Raw genomic sequence first — 21263 nt, 5'->3', positions numbered from 1 at the left:
ATCACTGAGAGAGTTGCTGTTTTATGATAGGGACAACATTCAGATCTATACGATGAGTTTTCTGAAACTGCCAGTGAACTTTATCTAACATACATTAACCTAAACTAAACGAACTATTATAAAAATAAAAAAACCAACTAAAATGCATAAAAGTATCTTATTTCATTTGAAACTTCCATTATCGGGGACAATTTTGATCTTCTGAATATGAGGAGCGAACGTATTCTCTGCCTTCAACTGACAAACATAAAATTAGAGCATAATGAACATAATCCAGATTACACTTAACATTGAAACTTCAAGGCGGCGTAACTTTTGAACCAATTATTTCCTAAAGTTGAAACAACTTTCATTGAACTGGTGTCGGCAAAATACTCAAGATAGGTCCAAGCCTGTACAAAAAATCAACTCCCGCCAAAGTCTACTGGAGCCTTTTTCAGGATTGGCTTCTTAGCTCTGATACTGAAATTGAATACTTCCAAGATCGTGTTTATCTCAAACTGTATGATTTTTCCCTAAGGCTTCATTCGAAATTTCTTATTTTTTTAATATCTAGACCACAATTGTTGAAGGAACATTTATCAAATTAACAATGACTATTTCATTTTCTTTAACGTTTCGAATATGTCACTAGATGTGAGAACAAGGAGCAGAGGCGGACATTTCTAGCAAATACTTTTTTATAAAGAACACTGAAACCTGAAACTCTTTCTCATGAAAATCATGTAATTCAATTTCTCTAGTTTAGTAATGAATTTTCATTAATATTGACCACATCAATTCAATTTTTATAGAGAATTAAACATATTGACATTTTTGCTGTGATTTATTCATATTACTGAAAAAGGAAGAACGCGTTTAAATAATTGAAAGTAGAAATATGGAAATTGTTGATTTTTTCCCAACTGCCTCAGATTGTTTGGATTCTTGTGATTTGCTTCAATGAATGAAATGCTTTTCGTATGTTGGAAGAAATCTGCTAGTAACTTTTTTAAAAAAGTGCCTTTCCACTTTCCAAACAAAATAACGATTTATAGGTTAATGTCATGATGGTTTACATTTTGGGAAGATGAAGTAATTCAAGAAAAGACATACGTTCAGACTAAGAACATCAACCTTAGCATACTTGGCTACTTGACGACTAATTTCTTTTTAATAAACCTGCTGACCCACGATGAATGTTCTTCACGAGCCGCCACTGCATTTATAAACTAGAAAAGGCAAAACGCATTAGGCTCATTGACACACCTTTGCGAACACTTCGTCTGAGCGAATATTCCAGCTATAATAACACTTTTTATACTCGTCAACGAGCATTCAAATGAGGGTTTATCACTTTTTAATAAAAGTGCGTGAAAGTAAACGAAGCGAATGTAGTAATTTGACATCCATTAGCCCTTTCGCCGAATGAAAATACTGTAGGCGCTCATTTCGCAGTTGATCTAAAGTAAGAGAAAAAAACGCCAATCCTAGGTATCCATTGGTAATAATGAAAGCATGACTGATGTTGATGTCGCACCGCATTTTCATATACCACATATACCGTAAGAAGAACTGAAAAAACATGGGAGTCCTAAAAATCGAATCTTTCGGAAAGTTAACCAACCGTACCTGCACTCTAAAGCGAAATAGGTTGCTCATCGCAAAATGAGATAAAAGGAAAATGTCCTCATTCGATTCTGCTCCAGCATCGTCAAATGCTCTCGCGCCTGATTCAGTGTTATGTTTCTTTCAAATTTATGGTATTGAAGTACGGGAAAATGCCGTGAGTTATGTTTTTGTCTGTTCAGAACAACGTGATGTTTGCCTGCGGCTGTAAAAGGTTTAATAATATCATCATCAAACATGAGAGCTTTCGTTTTTCACATTTGTGGCGTGTCCATCTCTCGACTGAAAAGCCTGACAGATGAAATGATATATTGACCTTCTGCCTTTCCGTTCATATTTCTGGCAGCTGATGCCATTGGAATGGAGAATGAGTCTCATGAAAATTTCTTATGATAATTTAGTATTCTTGCAATTTTAAATATACGATTGGATACGTACTCCGTGAAAGATATTCAGGTGCCATCTTAAAGGAGTATATCTAGCAGGGGTCATTTTTTGACAAGGTATTTAATTGGATTAGTTGATGAAAATAATGAATTAATAATTATTTGTACTATTTTTTATATTGACATCCCTCCTTTCTGGAAATTGTTGGAAAATATTTTATATTAACCTAATTCAATTTAACCATAGACATAGAGAGATGGACTGAGCAATATCAGCATGAATTTGGCTATGTTATAGAGAGAGAGAAATGATCGTCAGGCCAATACTTGACTCTTTCTTCTTGATATAGAAGTGAGTGTGGACCAATCAGAATTCTAGAAAAAGACAACCAGCTGCCTAATGTCCAGTTTCTTCCTGTCACTTTTTTTGACCCTATTTCATGCACGATGGAGAGGAAAAGATCAGTCTACGTCTCTATGTCCATAAATTCACCATACTTCTTCATATTGAAATCGGAATATCTTATTAATTTAAATGAAGAAGGGAATATGAGAACAATGATATGTCTTCAAAACAGATAGGGTTATTTGAGCGACAAATAATCCTCACTCATTGATTTATTTTGTACAGAAAAACAATGACTCGTTTTTCACGCATTCCCTTCCAAAGTGAACCTTTCAGCAGGCAAATTCCAGCCATTCCCAAGAATTCCAAGAAAGGGGAATGCTGTCAGTGTTCCCAGATTGAACAAGAATCCGTTTGGAATTTTTCGGACGGAATAACTTCGTGATCGAAACAATGGAATAAATATTATTCGGCAGCGAAATGAACGATCGCTAAAAAAACAATTTTTTTAATCTTATAAGAAATAACTCCATCTGTTATTTGATGATGACAAATGTTATAAGTTACACAATTTGTACATTGATAGATCGCAAATGGGTTGCCTAAAAAAATCAGGGGCCAATATTGTTAAATAATGTTAACTTCCATCAACTCTTTTTGATCTACTACCCACATTTATTATTTATAATAATCCAGCATAACTCTACAGAATATTACACGAGGAACATGGGTTGCCTAGTTTCCCCTTGGTACTCTTATGAGGTTGCCAGGTACAAACAGGTAGACTACCGGCATTTATATGCCCTGATCAGTTATTTTATTGGCTTTCTTTTAAATTAAAGGGTACTTTATTCCCTATCTCACAGTATTAGGTTGCCTGGTCAAAAGTGAGGCACATCCATTGTTGCCTACATTTTATAAGTTAAGGTTTAAACGCTAGCAGGGCGAGCGACAGAGTGTTCAGAAAGACGATTTTTCCGATCTTTGAAAGATGCTTCATTGATTAAATGCTGGAATCTAAACAGAGTGAATATTAGGAACAATAATTTGAAATTTTTTTCATTCACACATTTATTTATCAATGCTATAATACAACGATACCTAAATATGGAATTTTATTCTGATTCTGACTAATCAGAGGTATCCACCTCAAAATCATGATGGATTTCATTGAAAAAATATTGCGTACAATTTTTGTTAACGCAATGTGGCTTCATGCAACTGATCAGTGTTGGCTATTTGGAGCCAACATGCTTCGTAGGGGATGCAACACCCTCACAAGTCCAGGATATACTCGACACCTTGAAAACTGAGGAGAACGAAATAGATATTGATTTTGTGGTGGATCCTACTTCTGATGAGTAAAAATCAGAATTAAATTCCATGCGTATGTATCGTTGTATTTATAGTATTGATAAATAAATGTGTGAATCCCTTGGTACTCCTCATAGGAGTACCAAGGGGAAACTAGGCAACCCATGTTTTCCAGATTCGTCGTGTAATATTCTGTCGAGTTATGCTGGATTTTCATAAATAACAAATTAGGGTAGTCGAACAAAAAAAGTTGATGAAATTCAACATTATTTAACACTATTGGCCTTTGATTCAGCTAGGCAACCCATTTGCGATCTATAAATGTACACATACTCGTATTGTCTAACTTATAACATTTGCCATGATCAAATAACAGATGAAGGTATACATTTCTTATATCGTATCTCGTAGATAACAAGCATTCATCAATTTGAAATATCTAATATAATGATATTCAAGATTATACTACTATTTTATTCAGATTTTCTTGTTCAGGATCTCTCAGAACAAGAAATTTCATTTTTATATTACACTATGAATTGTGTTAAATATTTTATTCTGTGAAAGCTCTGTAGAATCTTAAGTGTCCAACTATTAAAAATCATTGCAGATTTCGAAATAGTGAAATGTATTTTCATCACTTACGAGGTGCACTTTCTACACCAAGTTTGAAGAAAAAGGAAATTCGACTGAATAAAAAAAATTGATTCAATACTTTCTTTCTGACTGCTGTCAAACTGCATGCACGTGATGATGTGGGCTTCATGAAAAATGAAACACTGTCCATTGATAAAATTTAGTAAATTGTTCCCCCTCACAGACGCTTAAATTCAATGAAAGTCAAGTTGATTTATTCCAAAAAAGTGACGTCAGCTATCCTTTCTTCCACAAATACACGGGACAGGAAGAGAGTTTTTTTCTTTTTATTCACGATGGCCAAATCGAACATTCCTTGTGGGATCATGATGTTTGTTCTTTATATCCCCCAAATATTTCAGTTCAGAAAAATGGAATTTCAGCGCGGGTTTTATTAATTAAAATATTTTATGAACGAACCAGTGAACAAAAGTTGATCCCCACATAAAGAAGAATTATATACGCCCTCTTCATTCAGCAACGAGCCTCAAGGCTGCTCCGAAAATGATCTCGGTTTGCCCTAGATTTTTCTTCAATTACCACGTTTCACAATCAGGAGGCTTAGACAAAGGAACAGCTGGTTTTTAGGGCAACCAACGATGGTAAAAACCAATACTAATAGTAATTATATCCTTCGCCGTGCTCTCAACAAGGCCTCTGAAATAACGAGATCTGGGGTAACTTGCGGAATTGAATTTTGGTTTGTCGTACTGTCAGCAGTCAGAGTCTTCACGGAGTGAAGTGGCTCCAGTGAAATGAATTTTAGATTACCTTAGAACGATGGAAGGAATTTGACTAGCTAGAGTTTGAAATAGATTTGTCGACTCATTCTGCGTCAGACTTATGTAGGATGAACTGGAAGACGCAGAATGAAAATTAACCGATGAACCTAGTAAATGATTATTTCAGGAACGCAATCAATAACAACTCATTTTGTGAATTTGCCACTCTAAATGTTTTAAGAACTTTCTGCTGAAGGGGACAGAAAATTTCAAGAGGAATTTATCATGGTTCGCATTATTTTTAAATATCCTACAAACCAGGGTCCACACAGGTGGTCCAACGAAAAGTTAACACCTCAAACTTCAAAATGAAAATGTGGAAAATCGCCCAGACCCGTCAATTGGAGTGAACACATCCCCTTGTTTGAGTAGGGGTAAGGGGTATTGCAATAACTAACTTTAACTAAATGTGGAATTTATCTCGAGAATATTATGTTGTTAATTTTTTGTCCAAAAGAGTAGAAGGACCATGTTTTTGATTTACCTTAGTCAATCGTGAATTTTTAAGAACGTTACAACAGTGTCTCAAAGCTCTTGTAAATTCGTAGCATAATTAAAATGGTGTTCTCCGTAGGAGAAAGGGTGGATATAAAGAAATTATTCTTTAAAAAAAATTACTCTGCCCGAACTACAGCGGCTTTATTTAACGAAAGACATGATGGAATAGTTATTTTCCTATCAAGTGCGGAAAGTGATACTTGAGTAAGCAGTTGAGTGCGGGCAAGACACTTTCTGCAAGAGTTAGGGACAATATTTTTTCTACAAGCGCTTGAAATATATAAATATATCCATTTCACGAAACAGATCACATCTCATTTGATTAATTCATATATAATAACAGACGTAATTCTGAATTCTGCATGTCTTTACCATGGGTTTCTACTCGTTGACGTTTGGTGCATAGAAACATGATAGAATTCAATTTACTCTATAATATTTGCGTGCGGGAAAAACCCCTGCTAATCCATTTCCGCACGCATTTGCGTGCGGAAAAGAAATAACAGGCGTTTTTCCCGCACCTTTTGGGAAAGTGACCCTTTGCAACTTGAAATGCGTGCGGGAAAAAGCTTGAACGCGCACGCTTGTAGAAAAAAATTGTATTCGCTTATTACGTTCTGTAACTGGTTGTCAAATTTGACGCTACTGGTTCAGTCGGAAACAAAAGAGGGTGTATGAAAGAGACGAAGCGAGAGACGATGCTGTCTTAGGCCATGTAGTAATAGATCCGATCCTTAGTGCTCGGAAATTGTCCGATGTATCTGGTTTTTCATCATCATGAGAATCCTTAAACAACATAAATTCCATCCTTGCATACACATACACTTACTTGAGACATGAAACAGATAGATAAGAAGTAGAGTCATCCGTGGGGAACGGATTTCACTAAGTTTGTCGAAATCTCATTTCGGAATTGGAGAAGATCCATCAAGAGTGAACAACGCCCACCTCAAATTTCTCGAGTGGGGTTATTTATAATTCAATTCCGCTAAGGTTCAACTTCCATCGTGATACGTAAGTAAGGTTGTTCGTTTTTCAATCCTTCATGCCACTGCCGTAGTTCGTATGTCTAAATTTGAAGGATTAATAATGAGTAAATACTAAATTTGTCATGGTTCAAATTGTTGATTGCACTGAAAACGAGTTTTTTTTTTAGGGTAATTTGAAGGCAAACGTTAAATGAAACAATTATTCAAATGAAGTCGAATACTTTTAGGAACACAACCGTTCATGAAAATGACACGAAGAATGGAAATTGAACAACTTTCCTCTAGCACTTGTTGATTTATAAATTCCTCACTGAATATTTATGATTATATGGATGAATGTCTTGATGATTCAAAAGGAAATAGATGAATTTCCTTGAATATATTGATATTCAGTGAGACAATTTGAAAACAAAAATTAGTTCACCTTCAACCACCTGAAGATGTTATTGTGATAGCGAAACACATGTCGTGGTTTAGAAACTCATTTTTGTGAAAATCATTTAATCAGTACAAAAATTAGAAATTATTTCGTAATAAAAACTACAAATCCTTCTTCATGATATGTAGAAAGATATTAGGAGTAGCTTTAATGCCATTAATTTGTTCATAATAGCTTTCAAAAATCAACAGTATGACAAACAGTATATAAAAAGATATTCATTTCATTAAAAGTTATATGAAGAAGGTTTTTTCAATCAAGAGGACACTGTCCACACTAGACTGTGTTTCAGCATGTAGATGAATAAAAATAAATCAATCAACATTTCAAAGCAACACTAGAAAAAATGCTTTATATTCCCTCATATTCCCCCACATTCTTTAAATTATCAACTTTTATCCATAAATTTTTGTACAATATGTTTCTCTTTAAAAAATAACTAGCTCTCTTCTGACGATAAATTAGTACCTAGAGAGCTACAATTCGCTTTAGTCCATTTGAGCTATGGAGTTACCTAGTTCTCTTCAGAGATTCAAGTACTTATTGGCTGAAAATGCGTCCTTTCTATTTTGTAATATTTATTTAATATTATCCTACAGAAATTTTGCCGTATTGCAGCAGTTTATGAATTATAAACGAATTACTGACAGTATTACAATCGATAAACAATCTACCGTCACCATTCTCCTGAGCTGAAAGGGTACAAATTAGATTAATCTGGATCTCAGTTTAATTAATTCACAGCCAGTGAAGCTGGAATAGATGGAATAACTCTGATTTCTTTAATTGTTGTCGTTGTTTCAGCTTGATTAGAAACGAAGGGAGGTCTTATCATCATCGGAGTGGTGTCAGTTCCCCTATAAACATGATCTTATCAAGATTAACACATATTCAGATAAATCTGACTTCTGTTTGGTTTGGAGAGATAAGCTTTCTGATAACTCTGTTCAGGAAGCAGTGGTTATCTTTTTATTATTATTTCTTTATTCATTTCCGATTTCTGACATTTTTAGACTGCAAAAACATGTAGGCAAAATACTTAATAATGGAAAAGATGTCGAAAATCGATTGGAATAGTATTTGGAGTTCTATTTTTCATTCTAGCTAAAATGAATTTACAGTAAGGTAAGGGAAAAAATGAGAGTATTTGCCCAGCGAAGAAAAAAATAAATCGATATTCGATATTATGAAAGATTCGTTGAATAAATCATAAAAAGGTTTTTGACAAATACTCAATAACTTCACATTATCTGGTTTTAGTATTTTCAAGCGTAATTAATCTTGGTGGTTGGCTGTTATGAAGGTTACTTCTATTAAACTTAAACTTCATGGTATTCCATGATTCATTATCTGGCTCAGCAAGTTTCAAAATCACGACCTCAATCTGAAGGCCAAGACAGCTGTTTACAAAGCAGTGGTCCTCCGAACGCTTCTTTACGGAAACTAAAGCTGTCATCTAAGACAAATAATGCACATCAGATGGTTCCACAAAGTTTCAAATGCAGAAGTCTTGCAGCGCGGGGGTTGTATAACAATTGAGACTCAAGTAACGAGGGCTCGACTCAAATGGAGCGGCCACATTCTGAGGATGCAAGACACAAGTCTCCCCAAAATAGCTCTGTATAGCGAATTCACAGAAGGAGCTCGGAAACCAGGAGGCCTGTATAAGCTGTTTAAGCATATACTGCATCAATTCCTAAAATCAGTTAATGCCAATCATAACTGGGAACAACTAGCTTAGACACGTCACAGTGGAGGTCTTTGGTCCACAGTTATAATGGAGACTTGAGAAGGATATAGCGGCGGCCAGATCTGGTTGGTGATTGTCCATGCCCGGAGTGTGGAAGGATCTGTAGGTCACGGTTGGGTCTCTTCAGTCACAGGAGGGCACACAGTAGCAAGTAGCCCTAAGAAATTATAAGTTTGATCGCACCGATAGTTTTGTTTTTGAGTATTTTAGTAGATTTACTCTCGGTAAAGCGATAAAGCAGTGATGGTGATGGAGATGATCTGGAGTAGCGGAGACTGCGGCTGGTCGTCACATTTTTGATGAAGTATCGTAATTTCTTGTTCGTACAATTACCGATTATCAAAATTCAATCTGGGAGGGCTTCTGCAGCTTCTCTTTAGGGTTTTCACTCCCAGTCTCTAAAACAAAATCAATTGAAAAATTGAAATAATTGATTTGCTACTGCATACATTCTTGCACCAATTTGTCAGGAGCAAATCAAATAGAAAAATTGTTGCCTGACAATGAACCAAAAATGAAACTTTAAAATCATAACTTCGGTTCGGAGTCTATATCAGACGAATTCTTAAAGAATCTCTGAATTGTAGTTATTCAACGCAATAACGTAATCACAATATTATTTGATAGGCCATATTATTTTCAAAAAACTTGTACTGTCATATAGTGCATCACTTCGTGGGTAGCAGCATTTCCTACTAACAATTTTTATTATTGTTTCAGAAAAAAGTTGCAGGAATAATGTGTAACAACTACAGTTTTCCCGCTAAAACCATTCAATAAGAAATAAGGCGAGTAGGCGACATAACAGATTTCAAAAAGAGTCAACTGAAGCACACGTAGCACATGTTCTTCATCAATGGCTTATTTGAAATACGCCACCTCTATCGCCTTCATATTGGAAAAAAAATAACTTCAACCTCTCCTTTCCATTCATGAATTCCACCCAAATTCGAACCCAAGGGAGTTATTTATATTGTGGCGAATGAAACGAAAATGGAATACGAATGAGATTGTTCTACCTCTTAGCGCTGAAGGAGCTGTTACCTGGAACGTTTTACGTCCGAATTCTTTGATAAGATCGATGCTTGTTGAAAAATATTAGCCAGGGCGGATGCGAGGAGGAGAATGATAATTCGTTCCGATAAGGAAACAGATTTGGGGAGTCTCCAGTAATCGACCAATATTGGAAATTATATAAATGCGAATTAGATAATTGAATTTGTGAGATAGGAAGAACTTTGCGGAATACTCTCAGAGGAACTGAAAGCTGGATAATTAGGTATAATCGATCTTCTGAAATGGAGGAGATATCGTAATCGGAACGGAATAGAGTTACAAAATTTTCGATGAAAATTGATTCAAAGATCTCGGAGAGTAAACGCTTTGAGCTTCCTGTTTCGCGGATATAAGATGGCATAAAGCAGTGTCATTTTGGGGGGCTCAGTTTGAGCGTTATCGAAATCAATTAAAATTTCAGTCGATCCACTAATTGATTGATTGAAAATTAATCGTGATTAATTGAATTGTAATTGAAATTTATTTTACCTACGTCACAATTAACACATTGTGATTAATCTACATTAATTGTAACTTACAGTTGGGTGTTGCTTCAATTGTCTCGAAAAACAATTAAAATAAAAAATTATCTCGAATCGATATTGGAGATGTCAGAAAAGTAAAAAAAAACCATCATTGTACATACTCGAGCGTGTCAAATTGAGATATATGTCTCTATATGTGGTTAATTACGTTGAAAGGTATATATTCTCTCAATCTAACAATTTAGGGAAACGTCACGAGTACATTCTCGAGCGCTGTGGATTTTTTTCTTAATTTGAACCTAATGATACAAGAATAACGGAAAAAATATAATCTGACAGTTTCTGCAAGCCGAATCAATGAAAATTGACCATAAATGTCACAAAAATCAGTTTTTTTCATTATTTCATCTCCTGGGCTTCAAATTGTTTTCTCATTCATCATAAAAGTTATAGATCATAACATTTTCTACAAATTTTGTCTGAAGCAATTCTTTCTTCGTTGGAATATTTTTGAGATATATGGCGATGACTGTACAGGGTGGTCAAAATTCGTTTTCTACTGAGAGGATCTCGAGAACTATAGCAGCTAGAAGAAAACGGATGACACAATTCCGAGCTCATTTTCGGAGAAGCAAAGAATGGTGAAAACCGCAGCCTCCTACGATACTTCGTTTTTGAGTTTGACAATTTCGTAAAGTTCTTATAACTTTTCTGTCTTTGAAGTAACAAATCTGAAATTTGAACCTTCTACAGGCACTTTTTACGTGAAATCCACTGATGGGCTCAAAATATTTTTTCATTTCGAATCATTAGGTGAACTTTCATTTTTTTAAATGCAAGCTCTTATTGAATTTGTTATTTTCGAATTGAAAAAAAAACTTTTGTCAGTAAATTCTACGTATGAAAGTGTCTAAGAAGGTTCAAGTTATGAGAACTTTTCGGAATCATAAAAATCTCAATTTTTGTTTATAACTCGAAATCTAAAAATGATAGGCCGATTCTGTTTTCAGATTTGGATTAGACATGAAAAAAGAACTAGAGAATGTGGTAACCCAGCTTACTTAAAATTCAACAGAGAATCGAAAAGCAGGAAAAAGTATTGAATTTTTTTCTCGTGTAACATTCATGTGAATAGCAACATATCCTCTAAAAATCTGACACGCTTGAGAAATTTTTTTTTTACCATTTTCAACTCTTCCGTACGGCTAGCCCCACCACGCAAACTGTCAGATTAACATAAATTATTTATCAGAGATACGTAGGGCATATACAGTATCTTAATCTGACACGCCCGAGTATGTACACCTGAATATGTCTTTTTACATCGTTGGAAAACTGCAGACGCTTTCTTCACCGCTGCAAGTACATACATCATAAAACCTTTTTTCTTTCTATAATCAAATTTTGACACGCGTACCTCCCAGAAAAATCATCGTAGAGCTAAAGCTTATTATTCGAGAGTTCTCGGCGAATTATTTTACAAATTAGAATTTCTCTCTTTTTCTGCATCACCTTTGCGCAAAAGAATAAGGTATTTTGGAGAGGTTCTATAAGCTTATTTTCTTTTAACGAGCGAGATCGAAAAAAATATACTGTATCATCAAAGTGAAAATAACTGAAATCGCATGGATACAAAGCTTTGCAAGTACTTCGGAAACCCAAATTGGGTTAGGTATTATCGAGTGTCTCAAAACACCCACCCTTATCAAATGAATGCTCGATAGACTTTCCCGATTTCAATTTACCCACCTTCAGTCTAGAAAGTTCAGACTTAATGATATAAGGACAGGAGAGATTGAGGGGGCTTTTGAAGGACCGGCGAGGACTCCGTTTCAACACCCGCTGTAGTCGCGTTTCAAAGGAGATTTCCAACTCTCATCTTCCGTCTGATGGTTACTCATAATTTTTTATGTACTCATTTCATCCTCAAGCTCCCGTTTAACTCTTCTCATTGAGATATACCGCTAATTTTCATTACGGAATTGAGTTGAATTCGAGGACGAGACTGCAGTTGTGGATTCGGATATCCTGAAAGGATATTTCACTCTTTTATTACGCCGGTCTTTATATCTTCACGATCAACGTCTGCTCGGTTGATAAATATGAGAAGTTTGTCTCGTTTATGAGAGTTTGGAAATATTGCGAGGTTGAAAAAACCGAGTCGAAATGGAATGGGGAATATATCGCTACAATTCTTCTGCAATGGATTGGGGCATCAAGAAGATGGACATCAGTTCGTCGCTGAAAAACTCATTTAGCAAAGCACACTGCTAAGGCAATGATTGATGTTCAGGCGAAGTGTTTCATTTTATCTGTCTTTGTTCAGTTTGTCGATGGCTTCAACTACACATCCAATATGTCATTCGAAGAAGTCAGAATGGGTTTTAGACATGATGATCATTGGTCTAGAGGTAAATAAAATATACTTAGCTCCCCTGCCAGGAAAAGGAAACAAATGTCCCCAAGTTGGTGCTCTAAATGGAAAAAGGGTGGCCTGTTCATTCTCATGACGAATCACCTGGGGTAGCTCTAGCCTAGTGCTGCCTCAGAATCTGGCAGGAGCTTTCATCATTCAAAAAAAGGAAAGTTAAGAAGTCAATATACCTCTTATTCTTTACATGCGGACCAAACTGAGGCCTTATGGCTCATTGTTAATTTGCATGCAGTTGGAGCGGCTCATACCCTGAGACATGCGGACAAATTGCCCACGAGTTTGAAGAGAGAAGTCCCTCCCTCCTTAAGAATAGTGGGTATAGGGTTTTCAAGGTATGCTGTCTTTAACTCAGTACGGTGACTACAGGTTCAACAGTTTCATCAGTGCTCTTGCACCAGCAGCACAAAGGTACTGGTATTTCCAATGTTCTTAAAATTTGTATTGAAGAGGTGGCCAGTCATTGCACCAGTCACCAGACTCAGCTGTTTCTACTCAAGGTCCAGGAATTTGTCCTCCTCAGGCTTAGGGATCACTGAATTCCCGATGAGAGCCTTGACTGCCTCGACCACTTCCTGTGCTCCATTCAGAGGAGAATTTTCTGTTAAGCCATCTTGTAAAGAAGTTTAGATATACGACTGATATCTGCATCAAACGAGATTTGATATAGCGGTAACAAAAACTGACGATTGCAGGTTCTGTACCGGCGGAAGAATATCTGTAATATCTGATGATTACAGAACTCCTAGACATTGCTGAACAACGAGCAAAACGATTTGAAGAGAGTCATGTAGGAGCCATGAGTTCGCCTGCCTGAAACTATCCTTGCTATTGGAGTTCAATACAATTCTTGAAGTGTTTCGACCTGTAAACATTAGATGATGATCCTCAACTATATTTCGCTTGAATCATAAAGAAATTCTAGCTTCGATGGAATATATCTCTTCCTGAACTCCATTCTCCAGTGTCTAAATTGCCTAATCACATAATTAAATAGAGAATATGGATACAATTCAATTCAAAATGACACACCAATCGGCAAAATTCATTTACTCTTTCTCTTAATGCAATTACTAAACATCAATAAAATCGGTAGGTTATTTACGACATCATTATGTAGCTGTCTAATCAGTTGGCATCCACAAGAAATTATTTAGTGTACTGTATATTCTACCAAAGGCAATAATTATTTCTGTGTAGGCAATGTTTGATGAGAAAGACCAAGCTTTAGTTTTCGAAAAATTTGGAAAAGAAAGTTTGTTCTGATTTGTTCTCTTGCGACCAAAGTGTAAAAATAAACACACGGAACAAAAAGACTCTTATTGTCTCGTTCCACTTTCTACGTTCAAAAATTTTTGGGACAAGTCTAATTCTCATCGATACACGTCCACGCCGGTTCCAAAAAACGTCAATGTCGAACCAGTAATTTCTGGGGAAAAAAGTAAACACCGGGATCACAAATTGCTAGACTAGAACATCATTAGGGTTAGCTCGGAATGCTGGATAGTTCGAACGAGATTGTTTACGATAAGTTTAAGTTACTAAAATTCTGCGTTGTTACGAACTTAACTTCTATAATAAACAAACCCTTGAAACCATTAGGGACAGTGAATTACTTCCGTTCTGTCTCGACTATAACGTCTCGCAGGAGATAACATTATTTTTTTAGCAAAGAGGAAATATTATATCAGATCATTATCCTAATGGCAGTATCTTTGAATCCATAGAGAGCATGTGAAATATTTCGAAAGGGATCAAGATTATTTACACATCATTACCAAGAAACTTTACTGTTGATGCGCTTTAGCAGAATTCCTCAATTTTTCATTAACTTCACACATTTCCAAGAACAATCGAAAATAGGCAGAAAGCATTCAACACCTCCCTATTTCTGCTTCTAAATGAGAGTGAATTTGAGAAAATATTGTATTGCATGCGTGTTTAAGGTACATTTCATTTCATCCACTTCTCTGTGTTGAGATAATGATGAGGTTTATTATAGAAGAGGCACAAGATATGCTCCTGGTTTTCGCGAACCTATTGTTCGCATCAACAACTCCTCATTCACTTAAAAGATAACTTTTGGAAAGGAAAAAATAAGTTTTCCCAATTCATTGATCGCGAAAACATTAAATGAAACTGGAAATATCGATTTCGCAAAGTCCAACATGGGAAACGAATGAATAAAATATTTTCAGTCAGCGGTTTCCTTCAACGAATTTTCAGATCATTAAATGGGGAACAGGACAGCCTGCTTGGGTGGACGTAATTGGATTTCTCATTGGAAACTTCTGAATTATTATTGTTGAACATCTGCAGGAAACACCAAAAGACTTAATGGAACGCTTACGTGAGTGAAAAAATTATTGGTAGGTAGAGAAATTATTTCAGTTTATTTTTTCACCGATGAAGTGAAGCCAATTGAACACGTAGATGATAATGGATGCTGTTTATGCAGGGTAGGGTTGAAAGCATCTGATTCAGACGTGTCCTCCATGAGTTTTAAGAAAAGGAGCCAATACATGGCCAACTCATTCATTCATTGCTGTATCCCGTTACCGGGAATTAATCTACAAAAAGACATAAAAAAATAACAGACTTATAATTTCTTGGGGCTTGTGCGCCCTCCTGTGACTGAAGAGACCCAACCGTGACCTACAGATCCTTCCACGCTCCGGGCATGGATAGTCACCAACCAGATCTGGCAGCCGCTGAATTCTTCTCGAGTCTCCATTAGAACTGTGCTCCATAGATCTCCACTGTGACCTGTCTAACGCTAGTTGTTCCCAGTTATGATTGGCATTAATTGATTTTAGGGATTGATGTAGTGTATCCTTAAACCGCTTATACTGGCCTCCTGGTTTCCGGGCTCCCTCTGCCAATTCGTCATACAGAGCTATTTTGGGGAGTCTTGTGTCTTGCATCCTTAGAATGTGGCCGCTCCATCTGAGTCGGGGCCTCGTTACTTGAGTCTCAATTGTCGTACAACTCGCGCGTTGCAAGACTTCTGCATTCGAAACTTCGTGGAACCATCTGATGTGCATTATCTGTCTTAGATGACGTTATTGCGTTTGTTCAAGCTGTTTTATATGTTGCCTGTAGGGCATCCAGCTTTCGCTTCCGTAAAGAAGCGTTGGGAGGACGACTGCTTTGTAAACAGCTGTCTTGGTCTTAAGATTCAGGTCGTGATTTTGAAACACTCTGACCTTTAGCTTCCAGAATGCCGGTGATGCTGAATTGATACGGGTGTGTATTTCCGTGTCTAGGTTAGCCCTAGTTTTTTGGAGCTTCCCAAGTATTTGAACTGCTCGACCTGTTCTAGGGTTTCATTCTCCAGGCTGATATGTGTTTGAAGGCTTTCTGGGGGACTTACCAGGATTTTGGTTTTGTCGATATTGAGTCTGAGGCCTAAAGCTTCGTCTATATGTTTGTATATATCTATCTTCGAGCTGTGGTAACTCATTTATGTATGGACTGATTTACTCAATATTTTTATGAATATTGATATTTAATAGATTATTAAGTCAGAAAGTATGCAAATATGCAAAAATTGTCGCGTTCTCAGAAAAGAATGAATCCTAACAAATTTGAATAAAATATTAGAGAATAAGGTTCATTGAGATTATGGAATTTGGTTTTTATCGTACTTTTTCCATCCCTTTATCATAAAAGTTACAAATAAAAGGAAAGTAGACGGGTAAACCTTCGTTTTCTGACAATAAACATGAAATAGATTCAATAATGCCCTAAAAAATTGAAGATTCTCGATATATTGAATGAAGAAACTGTTTTTTCATCTTTTCCTGAAATTTCCTTTGGGTAATATGTGCGTACTACAGAGAAAGCTCAATTTTCAGAATTTTTATTTAAATTAATTACAAATTAATGCAATTTAAATGGATTTCTGGACCTTCTTCACCGTTTCATCAACGGTTTTGGCGATGTTTTTGGCTCCATCAACGATGGATTTCAAAACTTCCTTGCCACTGGCTTCGAGATCAGTCTTCAGTTTTTCAGCGTCAGGCTGTACAGCCTTGACCACTTTGTTCACCTGATCGATGGCAGCGTTCAAATTCTTCTCCAGCGTTTTGGTGATTTCTTCCACTTTTTTCGTAGCGTCCGGTCCTGCCAATTTTTTCAGAGCTTCCGAAGTCTTGGTCAGTTCAGTTTTCACCGATTTGATGACCTTCTCTACCTCTGGCTTTTTGGCATCGACATCCTTCTTCACCTTCTCGACGAAACTGTCGATGTTGGCTGCTACTTTCTTGGCGTCAGTCTCGATGGTTTGGATAACTTTTTCGGAGGTCAATGTGCTGAGTCCAGTGGCGTCGGCGAAACTCTTAACGACGTTGCGGGCATCTTCGGAAAGGGTTTCGATCGCCGATTTTTGGGCAGGGACAGCTTTGGCAGTTGCCAAAGAAGCCTGCAGGGCGATGAAGGACACGAGAGTGAGAGCAATGAATTTGTTCATTTTGATGATGCACAGTTTACGATTGAAAGTGAACTGAATGTTTCCCTTTTCTCTGCTCAATATATACCATCCCTTTATCAGAAGAATTTACGACGGTCTTTGTTCTCAAGCCATTTCTTGATGAGGGCGACATGGTATCGGAGACACTCTTTATCTAACTTCAATAAATGGTGTTATCTTTCGAAGCATCGGAATGAAAGCACTCCACTAATGGTACCAATTCTTCCATGACATCCGGTATATTTGGGCCTTATCTGGGATCTCTTAAACCACTGATATGGACAACAAATTTCTATGAGATGACACAGATATCTGAACTCTAACTGAAATTTATCGATTTTTTCACAAAAACATTTTTTCTGGTTCATATTTTTCCTGTTTATAAGTTCCTGTCTCCCTTCTCTGTGCGGATTGTTGATAGTATTGAATTCCACAAATAACAAGATGAAAGTCGAAATATATTGTCTGCTTGGAATTATTTGTTGGATTTTTCCCCAAGAAGTATCTCGTTGGACGTTTTGGTACTAGATACAGTAATGTTTATATTTTTTCAAGGTTAATGAGAGAAATCTTGATCATCTTCAGTTCCAAAAAAGGGTAATCGAAAAACATTCATTTTGCGGTATGAGAGCTAAAAAATTAACAGATAAAATTTTAGTTTCACAACCCTATCATTACCAACACTCCTAATGAAAATATGTATACTTCATTCAAATTTATTTTAGCAGTCGGTTGGCCATGAAATAATTTTTTCAAGTTTTTGTAACTAGAACGAAGTTAGGTTGGCACTCATGAAATGTCGTTAATGTCATAACGCCGTTGCCACAACTAATATCAATTTTTATTACGAAAATGCCGAAAGTGATTGAAAAAGAGACAGGGTTTCAGGAAGTGCTATTTAGAATTCACGAATTCAGGTCCGCTCATTCAAATAGTTATACCCTGATATTCTAAAATCCACAATATGTCAGACAGTAGCGAACATATTCAATGTAAGAGAATTTATATAATGTCTCATCTGAATCTAAACGGCATATATTTCAGCTGGATATTTCCACAATCAGAAAGATTGTGAATGAAGAGGATGACAAAGAATTTCCTTCTATTGGGAGACCCAAAAAAGTGGTTGCATTTGAGAATTTTATGTTTGAGTGAATTAATGCGAAAAGTTTACTACAGGATTTTCGATAAATGTCATCGGAGATTTTTCATTTGACTTGTCCTATAAAATGTAAATGTCTTAAGGTACTAATAAATACCTATAATTATTATTATTACATCAATGTATTAAGATGAATAGCCACAAATACGCGCAAGTTGCCCTGTTACTTGTTTATTCATGTGAAATTTTTGTTCAACGGTGAAGTTGCATCTTAACTTGAAACTTCCTTCAATTCCTTTTACTTATATTGATGCAAGATGATTTTTGTTGAAGAATTTAACCTTCTTGTAATTATCTGTTAATTCCTTCGGGAGATATCCATTCCCAACCACTGCATCATATGCATTTCATCTTCGAGTTAATATTTTTGAAATCTACAAATGATGTAAGCCAAAGAAGATAACGAACATTAACTCTCCTCAAGCTAGTGCATATTATGATATTATACTGATCTCTTGTACTTTCCATGCAAATAACTGGTTTTGGTATGCCTTCAATCAGTTTGTATAAACTTCAATTATGTTCGTCACATATTTTCCGAAGAGATTCGACATTGTGATAAAATACGTAATAACAGAAACTTTTACGTAGAACGGGCAACCTAGCGTTGATTTAAAACCCAAAAATGTTTTGACAAGCGTCATAACCCCCCCACATTTTCGTACTATACAGAGTGAAATGTGTCAAATTTTCATGGCCAACCGACTGCTAAAATAAAAGTGAATGAAGTATAATTAATATGCGTTTGGAGAACGTATAGCTGATGAATTTCAGACATTATTTCACAAAACTACCCTTCAAATACTTTTAAGAATTATTTGTCGCATACAGAAAGTGCAAAATTCGATGGAATCAAATAGCAACTCTAATAGTAACTGTGAGAGTCAGGGAGATATGGATGGCACATTTTCGATCTAGTTTTTCGAAAGATGGTTGGTTAATGAAAAAAACCGCATGTTTTCCTGTTGTCAAGTTTTAAGTGAAAATTCATTCATCGGCTCTTTAAATCGGTGCTTTTTACTCTTTGAGTCTAAGTTATATCGAAAAAAAAATGCATCATTGTACGGCCTTTTTTTTAGGTCAAAATCAGTGGCGTAGAGGAAGATTCCGTCCACCACTTCAGTACATATCATAAATTATTATATTTTTAATGGTGCATGGCCTGAAATAAATCTTAGGTCTACGCCACTGAATTCTACATAAGAAATTGAATAGGAAGATGAAACGTTTCCAAATAAAACTCTGAATTCTCAAAATTGCACTGTGAGTAACATGTAAATCTCTCAATTTATATATGAAATGTGTTTTCGTATTCATGATAATTTGATACATGACATTAAAAAATATTATTTTTGGTAATTATCAATTTATAAATGACGCAGCAGATTAAGGTGTGTGCTTCACTTTTCTTGAAGGATTTTGCTAGGGTTTGTCCATTGGCTGAAGTTTTTTTCTGAAATATTTTAAAACCTGGAGAACATAATGAATCGATGATGATTAATCGAGGTTTTATGTTTGTCAACATAATTTCAAATCAACAATCAACTGAGTCATCATTTTATCCTCGAAGATATCTCAAAATGAATAACAAAGTTTTTTCCAAGTAGAATCATATTAATTGCTTCGAATCTCAAGAATATTCTCTGAAAGGGTATCCCACACCACTGACCCCTGTGATAGTCGGAGAAAAACGGATATGTACAACAAAAAATGAAATGCATAAGTTATTGATAAATACTCGTGCAGTGGATTCTGGACCTCAGTTGCTCTTTTGATACCGTAGAAAATGAAAAAGTTCAGTGCTTTAATAATCCTTGCGCTTACAATGATTCAGAGCACATTGCTCGTAGCTAAAGATGCTAAAATTGTTCCAGCACAAAAATCTATTATCGATACACTCTCTGAAGATGCCCGGGATCTGCTGAGAAGTTTCGCGGACGCCACTGGTTTGAACGAATTGAGCGCTGAAAAATTGTTGAAGATTATCGAATCCGATGCCAAAGTAGTCGCTGCAAACATAGACGGCTTCCTCGAGAAGGTGAGCCAAGAAATCGAAGCCAAAAAGCCAGAATTACAGAATATTATAAAAACCGTGCAAAACGACCTGACTAAAGTATCAGACTCCTTGAAGAAGTTAGTGGGCCCGGACGCAACCAAGAAGGCGGAAGAATTGAAGATAATTTTCGAGAAAAACTTGCAAGCCGCGATCGAACCAATCAACACAGTGATCAGGGCTGTCAAACCTGACGCCGTTAAATTGAGAAATGATCTTGAGGCCAGTGCAAAAGTAGTATTGGATTCCATCATTGATGGTGTCAAGAAAGTTGAGGTAGTAGTTAAGGGGACTGCGAGTGATGTAGCAAATGAGATTAAGAATTAATAAAGCTATTATATTATTTCGTACGAATCCAGTTTTACTTCCCATTTGCTCTATGGATATAAAGGGTGTTTCAAATTACAAGATTAGATTCCATTGATTATCGTTATATTATACAGTTTTGCAATGAATCAATTTCTGTAAGTGCACTCTTATGAGTCTTATGAAAGAAAAATAACAACAACTTTTTGAATATTTATTCATTTATTTATTAAGAATAAGGAATGCAACGGACTAATTAAAGTCCAATCACTGCATCCACAATTGAATTTTTATGAGGTGATACATATACATCTTAAATTAAATGAGCAAGTGAAATAGCAAGTTGAAATTAAATCGAAACCAATCAAGCAAAGGAAAGTCACAGTATAACAGAAAAAACACTCATAAACTAAGGACAAAAAAGAATACATATGCAAATAATATCAAATGATCATAATGAATACAGTCTCTTCAAGTATCTCTTTACTTCAATGGATCTTATGGAGAACAAATTGGAACTCAGATTATTACATAAATGAGTCATTCTTTGG

General features: G+C 35.9%; 2 protein-coding genes across 3 annotated transcripts in view; both read left to right on the top strand.

Annotated features, from left to right (window-relative positions):
* LOC123310173 (cholecystokinin receptor-like) overlaps positions 1-21263 on the top strand; it is an 84558-nt gene that overhangs the window by 7506 nt on the left and 55789 nt on the right. The window lies entirely within an intron of this gene.
* Positions 20115-20760, top strand: LOC123310175. Its single transcript, XM_044893588.1, has one exon. It carries the CDS (start codon positions 20140-20142, stop codon positions 20731-20733), a length of 594 nt encoding a protein of 197 aa, XP_044749523.1. The 5' UTR covers positions 20115-20139; the 3' UTR covers positions 20734-20760.

This window comes from Coccinella septempunctata, chromosome 3 (genome assembly GCF_907165205.1).
Source record: "Coccinella septempunctata chromosome 3, icCocSept1.1, whole genome shotgun sequence".
Lineage (NCBI taxonomy): Eukaryota > Metazoa > Arthropoda > Insecta > Coleoptera > Coccinellidae > Coccinella > Coccinella septempunctata.
The sequence above is the reverse complement of the archived record's forward strand: the minus strand, read 5'-3'. Positions and strand labels throughout refer to the sequence as shown.

Excerpts from the sequence above, each read along its gene's own strand:
- LOC123310175 (XM_044893588.1), top strand. The coding sequence starts at position 20,140 with ATGAAAAAGTTCAGTGCTTTAATAATCCTTGCGCTTACAATGATTCAG.